Raw genomic sequence first — 12,092 nt, 5'->3', positions numbered from 1 at the left:
ATTTACTGTTTGCATTACTTTCCTCAATAATTCCTTTATTGCTGGAGGGCAAAGAGTGGATCATAAATAAAATCAGGAAATGTGGGATGCACTCAGTAGGCCACACAACATCTGCGCAGAAAAGCAAAGTTAAAGTTTACAGGTTGTGTTGACCTTTTATCAGGATAGAGAAAGATGAAATGGCTATGATTAATAGTTTCGTGAGATTTGAAAAAACTGATTTATAAGAAAATGGTCAACTGCTTTAAGTTTTCAATTTTAGGCAACACCAAATTTATGTTTTTCTGAGGAGTCTGAACTGAACCAGGTTCAGGGTTAGGAGTCAGGTCGCGGGGCATTGGTTGTACTTTTGATGACCAAGTGTCTAAAGCGGTCATTTCATGCATGTTTCCTCTTGATCCACTTCCCATATTCTCTTCCACACCGTGGATAAAATGCTGGCAGTGACAGAAATGGGTGGCTCAGCCTGACTGAACAGCTTCCTTCACCACATGCAGGGAACTGTGAAGACTGTGCCAATATTCTAGCCCTGCTGTTCCACAGGCCACCATGAAATGTACAAAATCCTAACTTTGAAAAGCATCATAAGGTTTGTTCATTACCACTTGAAGGGGCTGTTTTACATATGAATAAAAATATTTGCTACACTGAGTGCTTGTGCTTAACAAATTATGACGTGAAATACATCTCTGAATTGATTAAGAGGCAATTCAGAATTGGTGATTTTTCCAATCAATATTCCTATCATAAATATCTTGTTTAAAAAAAACTCTTAGCAGATTGATTGCCAAAAATAACTCAAGGGAGGCTATGCCACTGTTCAACAAATCAATCCAGATTTCAGGATTAAATTTAAATATTTTAACTATTTAACACATTCAAAAAAAGACAGCCACAACTGCAAAAGATAAAAAAGGATTTCTGCAATCACTCTCAGGATTGTTTTATTCATCTCATTGCCCACTTCAGCTTTCTGGAAGCTATACTCTGGAAATCCCCTTCAAATTCTTAGTATTCTTTCTGAAGTAGTTCCATAAAGATCACTGCTCTGACCAAACATGTTGTCATCTGTTCTCTTTGGCTTGGATCCAATATTTGCCTAATTACTGATGTAAATACTAATTCTGAATGTAAAGCTTGATATAGATGCAAACTGCTGTTACATTCCTTAATCAATGTAGAAGTACCTAACATGATTAGATACAAATCTTTAGTTACATGCCAGCATTGCCAATACTCACGTTGCATAAGGCCCCATAGCGCAATATAGAGAGAAGAGAGTGTACATGGCTCTCACTTGTAAAGTACAACCTGGTACGGACATGCCGCTCTGGGGATAAGACTCCTCTCGAGTATCTGGAAAACCAGATATAAAATAGTAATAAAATTACAAAATACTGTTTAGGTTAGAGTTACTTTTACTTTTAGATTATACTCATCAGAAGCAAATTCTTGGATCAGAATTTATAGCCAGTATCATTTCCTAACCTGATAATTTTATTGATTCTGCCCTCATCTTTGTCTCAAATCCAAAGGAAGTAGATGTGGGTGTACCTAGTGCACAACTGCGTTAACCAATCATCAGATTGAGTTGAAGATGAAATGCTGCTGGACTGTGCACTCCTCTGCTAAAACAGTTTCGTTATTCCAGAATTATGTAAAAAACAAAAAGAATCTCTGGCTTCCTTTTTTTACAGTTGTACCTACAAAATATCAATTAGAAGCACGAAGAAACCATTCAGCTCTTCACGATTGCTGTGCCATTCAATAAGATTATGGCTAATCAAATTGCCAGATATCAGGCGACAGCAGTTTATAATGCAACACGCAACAAGTTTATTTGAAATCACAAGCTTTCAGAGTGTTGCCCCTTTGTCAGGTGAAGTGGACTTCACCCGATGAAGGGGCAAAGCTCCGAAAGCTTGTGATTTCAAATAAACCTTTTGGACTATAATCTGGTGTTGTCTGACTTTTGACCTTGTCCACCCCAGTCAAACACTGGCACCTCCACATGATCAAACTGTGGTCTTGTCTCCATATTTGCGCCTAACCCTAATAATCAGCGACTCCTCTGCTAGTCAAAACTTTATCTACTTGTCTCAAAAGATATTTAATGACATTTCCCGGAGAACATTGGAGAGAGTTCCAAAGGCTCCCTGACTTTCAGAAAGCCAAATTCTCTCGTCTCCATCTTTGGTGGGAGACCCCTATTTTAAGTCGTACCCTCTGGTCTCCTTTATAAGGGGAAGTGTTCTTTCAGTAACCATTGTACAAATCCCTTTATGATATTATATATTACAATAGGATCAGCATTCATTGTCCAACGGATCGAGACAGGAGGCATATTATCAGCAATATAGTGCTGGCCTCGAGTGAAACACAGACAATGTCTGAGTAAAATGTGAGAAAATAGGGATGTGGAAATTATAATACACAATACTGTCATGTTTTATTTAAAATTGGAAGGCATCTACAAACAGCAGAGATGATTTTAAACTTCACAGTGATAAAACTAGCTCTCCTTATATATGCGTGAAAATAAGCAATAGTTTAATAGTTTTCCCGAGTCTTCCATCATTTGCCGAATGATAGAAGGTAAAGGTAAACCCCACCCTTGGCTAAGCTCAATGATCATTCCAACCATTCGGGTTAGTGAAAGATAAACAATCAAAGCACATTGTGCTTTTCAAGTTGGCCCTTTGAGGTCAGAAGTCACATGACACCAGGTTATAGCCCAACAGGTTTATTTGAAATCACAAGCTTTTGGAGTACTGCTCCTTTGTCAGGTGAAGTGAAGAGAAACACACAGGCACAGAATTTATAGGCAGAGAGATCAAAAGATCATACAAGGGGTGTGAGTGGAGTGTAGACGGGCTGAATAACAAGTCTCTGCAGGTGATCAAAAGTGTCAGACAGTGTAAGGTTCTCTTCACTTAGCAGTGCTCTGATAGCTTGTGATTTCAAATAAACCTGTTGGACCATAACCTGGTGTCGTGTGACTTCTGACCTTGTCCACCCCAGTCGAACATCACTTCCACATCATGACTCCTTTGAGGCATCAGAAACAGGTCATGTACCTGGAGACAACCTTTAACACAACTTTATACTCTTCTAGCCAATTCCATTCAATCGTCAGATATTGGTCCTGCAGATTCCTTGGCTGGAACATGCCTTTTTTTTGTCATTTGGACAATAACAGTCACTAAATATCAAACATAGGAGTAGACAATTTGGCCCTTCGAGCCTGTTCCAATATTCAACTTGATCATGGTTATTCTCTGTCTGTCATTTTCTGTGCATTGCCCCATATCCCTTAATACCTTTAATATCCAGGAATCTAATGCTTTCTGCCTTGAATATCCAGGCTAATTGAATGCCTTCTGGGGTACAGAGTTCTTCATCAGTCTTAAATGACCAACTTCTTATTCTAAGACTATGTTCCCTGATCCTAACACCCTTCTAACCAACTAGGGAAACACATTCTTGCATCTATCCAGTCAAACTAGGATATTTCAACAAGATCACTCCTCGTACACCTAAACGTTAGAGAATACAGGCCTAGTATGCAACATCTCTCCAATTTAACAATCCATCATTCCAAGTCTGACAAACCTTGGCTGCACTCCCTCTAAAGCAAGGACATGCTTTCTTGTCTGTAGAGATCAAAAAAGACTGTTCACAATAGTCCAGGCATGGTCTCACGAAGGCTCTATGCATTGACTGCGAGGCTTCTTTACTTCAGCACTTAACACCCTCTTGCAATAAAGGCCAATATATTGTTTACCTTCCTAATTGTTTGCTGATTCTGCATATTTTGATATCACTATTTGAAATTCCATTTTGGACCTAAGGATCGTTGGGACTTAATTTCTGCAGATATGTGGACAATAACAATCATTCGAATTCATAAGAAGTTTTTCAATTTTATGTTTTTTTCACTGCAGTGTCCCAAAAGGATATTTGCATTTTCATGTCCTGTCCAGACAAGCAGTTTAATATACAGACGTTATACTGCTTCATGAACAATGTCAGACATGGGAGTTAACTGATCTGCTGACTTAATCTTGTTTCAATGCAAATTGTCCATTTCCCTTTTCTCTTTATAGGTGCAGGCTATCTTTCCATAAATCCTAAGGTATAAATTTATGGGCATGATTTGCGCAATTAAATGTGTTGACAATGGCACTCCTTAGAAAATGCGAGTCTATGTCATTTCGCAATCTCCTTGTACCTTCCTCACAACTTGATTCCTACCTTCCCTTGTTTTGTCAGCAAACTTAAGATACTTTTCTTCTTATTTCATCATCTAATTTATTAATATAAATTGTTAATAGTTAGCCCCGAACACAAGTAAATACTTCTATTCCAAGATTAAAACGAATTTTCTAGCCTTCTGAAATTAAGTTGGACACAAAGCAGCCTTTGCTCATTTGGACAATTCTTTAAATCAATCCCTCAATTATGTGACCAGTATATTAACAAAGTGATCAAAAACAACCTTGAGTGTTGTGTGCTTCTGTGGAGTCATCAATCCAAGCAATACTGCAGGTTATTGGACATCTGAATAGGATTTGAAAATACAAAACTTACTATTGTTCAAACTCCTTAGAAAATGATTAACTATACAGAAACCCTTACAGTGGATGGAGCTTGTTAACAGTATCATCATCCTGAGTTCTTTGCAAGTCAGAACGAATTTTCCTTATCAAAGGAGTACAATATGCTTTGGCAATATCCATCTTCTCAGCCTTGGTGATGCCATATTCCTAAACAAAACAAAATTCAGCAAATGCAAGAAAAATTTTTTTTTTTGAAAAAACCAAGAATTGAATCATAGCCCTGATACATTCTTCACTGTAATGCCTCAACAGCAGCAACATTTTCTCATGCAATACAAATTGCTGCTTCCTTTGAAGTATAGTATTATTGTATCTGCCCTGATGATTGCAAGAAAAAACTTTGACAGCATATCTTTTTTGAGCAATACTCAAATTAATTAGTATTAAGCTTTGAGTTTGCTTTTGAGTGTTGCATAAATTACTTTTCCTTTCTGCTCTGTATTTTAAAGAGCACTTAAGAAAATGAGAAGCAAATAATATAAGTAGCTTCTACAAACAACTATAAATACTAACTAAAAAAAATTCATTTGTATAACACTTTTTCACATCCTCAGTACATTCTAAAACACCAATTAATTACTTCAATAATATTCAGTTGTCTAGATATGAGAAGTCACAAGGCAAGATCTGACGAATGGCCCATCGGAGAAAAAGAGTTAAAAAAGTATAAAGGTGAAAACAATCAATAATGCATCTTCCTCAGAGAAATAAAAGTAGCCAAGTTAGTTTCCATTTAGGTTCATTACCTGAGGTATCACAATGTCAGCCAAAGACTTTGATAACTGGTACAGTTCCATTGTGTTCTCCAGTTGTAGGGAACTGTTGTGTTGAACATCATATTTTATGCAGTCATAGATATCAGGAATTTTGCTGATATCATAACGCCCATTCTTCAATTTGACATCCTTTTCTAATTTAGCCCATCTTCGCAACATCAACTCAAGCGATTCACTATGGTAAAGTTGAATATCTATATATACACACATAGAAAACATTTTACTTGAGTCAAAAACTTTATCTTAGATTTTTTAAAAAGTTAACTTTGTAAGGAACATGCTGGATCAAAATGACCAAGACAAGTGAAAAATCTAAGACAGAGGCTCTAGGTTTTAGCCATTGACCTTCCTCATTCTGACGTACTTCTGATTCTACTTCATGTGGTTTATGGAATGCAAACTTTATTTTCCTTGTAAGATTATGCCTAGTCCCTCTGAATAGGTGTTAATTTCAGGATTTAAAAGAAAGTACTTATTTTCTAATCTTCTTACCAAGGCGTAGAATCTAACACTCCCCTATATTGCACATTCAACTATACCCATCTACTGTATCGCTTTACAACTTTGTGGCCTCCTCACAGCTTGCAATCTCACCAACTTTAGTACTGTCGGCAAATTGAGATACATTACTGACTCTATTTAATTCACAAATATGTTGTTGTTCATCCTCTGAGATGTTTGAAAGGGGCTTACAGGGTATGTAGGTAACTGTTAAGACAATTTGTGTTCAAGGTTCTGCTGCAAATAAAACAGGATAGCACAGACAACTGAATTTTTGGATGAGCTGCTGGGATTGGGATACTTTCTTGCGTTTCCATTTACCTTTGATACAGAAGCTACAACCTCTTTTTAATTACAATGAGCTTCTCCCAGAACTCAGTTGATATAAAAAGTCCCAAGTGAAGCGTTCAGAGTGCCAGAGTTTGAATTCTGTTCCAAATTCTCGTGCCAGTAATCAGACACATTTCTGCTCTAGTCTCAGTTTCCAGCACAAGGCCTGTAACCTTGTATTCAATGGAGCTTCAAGGTGACTATCTAAATCGTACTTAAATGGTTCATACCTCTACTACCCTTTTGGGCAGTGAGTTCCAGATACCTGCCACTCTCAGGGCAAGGAGTCCTTAAATCACCCCCTAAACCTCTCCACCTTTAGCTAAAATCTATGCCCTTTAGTTATTGATGCCTCTGAGAGAAAAGATTCTATCTATCCTGTTTATGTCCCATAATTGTGTACATCTCAATCAGGTCCCCCTCAGTATTCCCTGTTTTATTGAAAGCAGTATCAGCCTTTTTAGATCTCTTAATAGCTGAAACATTCCAGTCCAGGCAACAACCTGATATACCTGCTCTGCACCTTCTCAAGTTCAATCAAATTATTCCTTCAGTGTGGTGACCAGAACCGCACACAGTACTGCAGCTATGGCCTAAATAATATCTTATCAGCTGCATCGCAACATTCTTACTCTTGTAATCAATACCTTGATTAATCAAAGGAGGGATCATATATATCTTCTTAACCCTCTTATACACCTGACATTTTGCCTTAAGGGCAAGCAGATCAAAATTCCTCTAATCCTTGGAAATTTCTAGGGCCCACAACTCATGTATCCTATTGCCTTGTTAGTCCTCCCAAAGAACATCACACCATATTTTTCATTTGATTAACTTTCTTTTGCCATTTTCCTATCCATCTGACCAGCCTAGTTACAGTATTCTGTAGTCTAAGGCTTTCCTCCTTGATATTTAATATATGACCAATTCTCATGTCATCTGCAAACGTATGGGTTAAACCTCCTATGTTCAAGTTTCGATTTGATAGAAGTTTTCAAAATCTTGAACGGGCTGGCTGGAAGTAGATAGGGAAAAGCGGTATCCACTTGTGAAAGGAACAAGAATGAGAGGGCATGTAATTGAAGTGATATGCAAAAGTAGTAAGGGAAAACCATTTCATGTGGCAAGTAATTAGGTTATGGAGGCACTGCCTGCAAATGTAGTGAAGCAGGCTTAGTTGAGGCAATCTAGAGGGGCTGAATGATTATTTGGATATAGTGTGAAAAGATATAGAAGAAAACAGGAGACTGGCACTAGGTAATGATGCTCATTTGAGGAGCAGGTCTGCAAATGGTCTCCTGTGTTTTAACAGTTTTAATCATGTTCACTCTTTCTCAGTCGAAATGCTGCCAGACCTCCTGACATCCTCCAGCATTTTACTTTTTTAGATATTCCATACACCTAGCTTTAAAAATACAAACTAATTCAACGTTAGTCTTTGAAACTGTCCACTTTTTAAATAAAAGATGCAAAGATGGTTGAAGGTCAGATGACTTCACGTGTGTATCCCAAAAATTGCCCCTCAAGGACAAAATGATAAATTCCAGACAGAGCTGTTGATCACACATGCTAACTCCATAGAAGACATTCCTGAACTGAAGGGTTTTGTTTAAAACAAAGGAGTTGATTATTGTAACCCCCTCAAGATGTGAGTCTTAAATGAATAAAGCAGGATGTGGCTAAATCAACCAAGACCATTACTATATTGGAAAAATAAAGTTGAGGAGTCACTTAGTGAGGCAGCTATGTTTATTCCTTAAATGCTGACTGCAGAAAGTAAGAGGGGCCACATATGAAAAGGCAGCAACACAGATAACAAATAAAGTCACAGGGTTACCAAGCCTGTTCCATTTTGATTCCAATACAACAAGCTGACCTCCTGGTGATGAAATGTCTAACTTCATGACCATCTTTTCCACCATTTTGAAAGAATCCCAAAACGACTTTAGCATCTGACTTCAGTTGAAGTCATCGATACTATACTTCGGGAATTAACACAAGTTCTTCATCTGGCCTACAGTGTGTGTTTTCCAGTTAATTATGAACCAACCTTTCTTCTTGTAATCTTTTAAAAAGCAACCTGTTTGGACATGTTATGACAACTCTGACAGGTAGTACTTGAACCTGGATCTTACAACCCAGAGGCAGGAACATAACCACAGCTCCACAAGAACCCAAAGGGTTTCAATCTCTTGCTGTTAACCTGATTCACACACTAGCCATGTAGCTAACTGAGTTAACTGACATTCTGCACTTGTCTTCAACTGTATTCTTTGAGTATATTGGTGTCCGTAACAGGGTGAATTATGACGTTAAATTGTGTGATGATTGCATAAATAAATGACACTATTTTCCCAATTTATAGTGAGAAGAAACTTGCTGCTGGTTATTCCAATTGTTTACACACACACACTTTCCGCTTAAAAGCGGAGTGATCACAAAACAGTTGTTATGGGAAAATGGATTTAATCAGTTTTCTGCCACATGTCCAAAACATTAATTTTTCGACCAAAACACATCAAAACGTTCTTCTCCCATTTAGCCAAACACTGAATCTGCAAGTTTTTAACGTCTTTTTGTATTATATTGCATTCTAGTTGCTATCTATACTCCAAAATTCATTTTTCAGCTTGGTATCTGCAAATTTTGATATTAATTACTTGTTCTTCGTCTAAATCATTTCTATAATGAATGGAAAGCAGCAGTGCCAACTCAGATTCTTACAGAACACTTTTTAATCTTGTGCCGATCTCTGTTTGTTTCCTTTTAATCTTTATAATACATTCGGCTTTTTACCATAACGCCACGTGCCCAAAAGTCTGTATTGAATCCAACCAGTCATACAATACTGAAGATTTTTGATATTGTAGAATACTTTTATTTCATTCTTCTCTCCCTGTCAATTTGTTTTCCTTGTCCCTTTGATTTTCTGCTCTTTTACTTTGACATTTTGACAAGTTCTCTTTTAGCATCCATTCCATTGTCAAAGTATAACAGAAATATCTTACCAGCTGATTTGGGATCTTCCATCCTCTGTCTAATTTGGGATGTCAGACTCTGAATTAGGGCATAAACTTTATCACAAGTCTTTACAGGGTTTTTGATTAGCTGCATCGACCTAATTATAGAACTGTTTTTTGTAGGAGCAAGCTGAAAAACAAAAATATTAGCTATTATGCACCATAATAAACATCAAAACTTTATTAAGAAACACTATTCATTAGTTAAATTAGTTTCTTTGGGAGAAAGTAATGGAACAAAAAGGCAAGAATGTTCACAGTTGAAAAAGAGGAAGGAAGAAAGAAAAAGCAGCAGTAAGAACAATTTCTGATCATTAAGCAACAAATGATTCATTCTTTCACACTGGAGAATATGCAGAGCAAAGTCACGATTCTGACTTGCGGGAGGAAATGCCCCCTGGTTTAATAGTCTTAATGACCAATGAGAATCAATAGTCTGTCCTTGTGGGAATCAGTTCCCCAAAAGTGATTTTCCTTGAATTGTTTCATTAGTGATCAGAGGGAAGGCTTGCTGTCTAGTTAAATAGACTGCCTTTTCAATTAAGAAAGGAGAGGCGGAACCCTTTCTTCTTCTTAAAGGTTTAAATAAAAAGACTGAACCAGTAACATTGTGGAGTGGATCTTCCCCACTTGGTAGTCTGAAGCTATTTCCAGTTGCTTTTATATCATTAATTCTATCTCCCACATTTTCTGTTTCTACGTTTGATCCTTTTGTATGCACTATCTTTTTGTTTTAAGTCCACATTTGGTATTTAATCTTGTGCTGTGCCACCAGATCAGCAGTGACATCACCCATTCACTGACCTCACACTGGCATACAAGACAATCCCAAAAGCAGCTTGGATCCTACCTGTTGCCTCTGGCATGTTAGGAGCACAGCACTAACCCAGAGGAAACAGGGCAGAAAACAATAATGGACCACTCCAAAATGTAGTGATAAAATTGGGGAAGGCATTAAATAGGGAATTAGATGCATAAGGAATAAAGGTACAGCTGTAGCCTTAATCTACATATAAATCAGGCAAATCAAATCAGTAACAGAGATGGACAGGAGGAATTCCTGGAGTGCATACTAGATGATTTTCTAATCAATATATTGAGGGACTAACTAGAGAACAAGTCATATACTGGGAATTATGTAACGAGAAAGGAATAATTGGCAATCTAGCTATGCAAGATCCCTTGGGAATATGTAACCATAATATGATAGAAGTCTTCATTAAGATGGAGAGTAACATAATTGAAACTGAAATTAGGGGTCCTGCATTTAAACAAAGGAAACCATGATGAGTTGAGGAGTTGGCTGGCTTTTACAAATTGGGTAACTAAAGGGATGAGTGTGGTTAGGCAATAGTTAATTTTTAAAGAGCGCATAGAGAAACTGTAACAATTGTTCATTCCTGTCTGCCACAAAAATAAAACTGGAAAGGTTACCTGACCATGGCTAATAGAAATTAGAGATAGAATTAGATCCAAGGGGCATAAAAATTGACTCAGTTTTCAAACAGAAAATGCTGCAGAAACTTAGCAGGTCTGGCAGCATCTGTGCAGAGAGCAAGAGTGTTAATGGTTTGCATTAACTGTTTCTCTCCCACAGATATGCTAGACCTGTTGACTTTCTCCAGCAATTTCGGTTTGTATTTCAGATCCCCAGCAATTGCAAAATGTTGCTTTTACTGCCAACCCAGCTGAGCATGATTGGCAGTGCAACCACCATCTTAAACACTTATTCTCTATACTGGCACAGTGAAGCAATTCAAACAATTTTTATTTAACAGCACCTCCAAAAAAATGCAACCTCTATCAACTATAAAGAGAAAGGCAGCAGATATATTTATAAACTCATGGCCTGGCAAATCCCCCCACTACCATCATGTCAGCACAGGAGGGCCTGCCTTAAAAGGAGGTGGGAATTTAATGAAGCTACAACTTGGGCTATTTGCCTATCAAACAGTGGAAGCAGCACGTGACAGACAAGGCTAAGTGATCGCACATCAACGTTCAGTCTAGGTTGCATGGGTAGACACTCCAAGGGTTCATCTGAGCACAGCGGTGATGTCCTTATGCCATTGGCACCATTGACTTCTCTGGACGTCACTGCCACCCACAGACCTTGAAGGTTTGCGTAGAATAAATTTAAAGAAATTTAACAGGACTGCTTCCCACAATCAACGGGCCAGATTTAAGCTCTGCACTAGTCATGAATGGTGATGGACAATTAAGTAGTTCACTGGAGGAGGCGGCTCCAAAAGTATACCTACTCTCAATGATGGGGGAACTCAATACACTAATGTAAAACATGATTCAGATTCATTTTCAAACGTCTTCTGACAGAAAGGCCAAGAGAATGATCTATTTCTGCCTCCACCTGAGCCTGGCAACAAAGGTGACAGCTGTCAAAAAATGTGATTCACTTAATGGGATATCAAGAAATGATTGAAGGTAATCAGCCTTGACAGCATTCTGATAGTGATGAAGAATAAGCTCCAGAAACAACTGTGTGCCAACCCAGCTGTTCCAGTAGTTACACTGCCATATATCTGGCAATGTGGAAAATTGTTCAGTTATGTCCTGTCCACAAAAATTGAAAACAAATATAATCCAACTAATTATTGCACTAGTTTACACTCAGTCATCAAAGCAGTAGAACGTGCTCATGACAATGTTGTCAAGCATCACTTACTCAAACATAACCTGCACAATGATGCTCAGTTTGGCTTCTATCACAGCCACTCAGCTCCTGTCATATTATACCCTTGGTTTGAATATGGATAAAAGCTAAACTCAGAGGTAAGGGTATCTGCTCTCGACATCAAGGCAGCTTTCTGTTTTGAGTGTGAAATCGT

General features: G+C 37.8%; 1 protein-coding gene across 1 annotated transcript in view; it reads right to left on the bottom strand.

Annotated features, from left to right (window-relative positions):
- The window catches only part of ppip5k2 (diphosphoinositol pentakisphosphate kinase 2), a 159,047-nt gene that overhangs the window by 64,670 nt on the left and 82,285 nt on the right, over positions 1–12,092 (bottom strand). Inside the window, exons 18-21 of the mRNA XM_072583617.1 lie at positions 9,235–9,376; positions 5,366–5,589; positions 4,639–4,766; positions 1,242–1,356 (exon numbers count right to left, since the gene is read on the bottom strand). Coding sequence (XP_072439718.1) covers positions 1,242–1,356; positions 4,639–4,766; positions 5,366–5,589; positions 9,235–9,376 — 609 coding nt within the window. The remainder of the gene's footprint in view (positions 1–1,241; positions 1,357–4,638; positions 4,767–5,365; positions 5,590–9,234; positions 9,377–12,092) is intronic.

Source organism: Chiloscyllium punctatum, chromosome 2, assembly GCF_047496795.1.
Source record: "Chiloscyllium punctatum isolate Juve2018m chromosome 2, sChiPun1.3, whole genome shotgun sequence".
NCBI classification, from domain to species: Eukaryota; Metazoa; Chordata; class Chondrichthyes; order Orectolobiformes; family Hemiscylliidae; genus Chiloscyllium; species Chiloscyllium punctatum.
The sequence above is the reverse complement of the archived record's forward strand: the minus strand, read 5'-3'. Positions and strand labels throughout refer to the sequence as shown.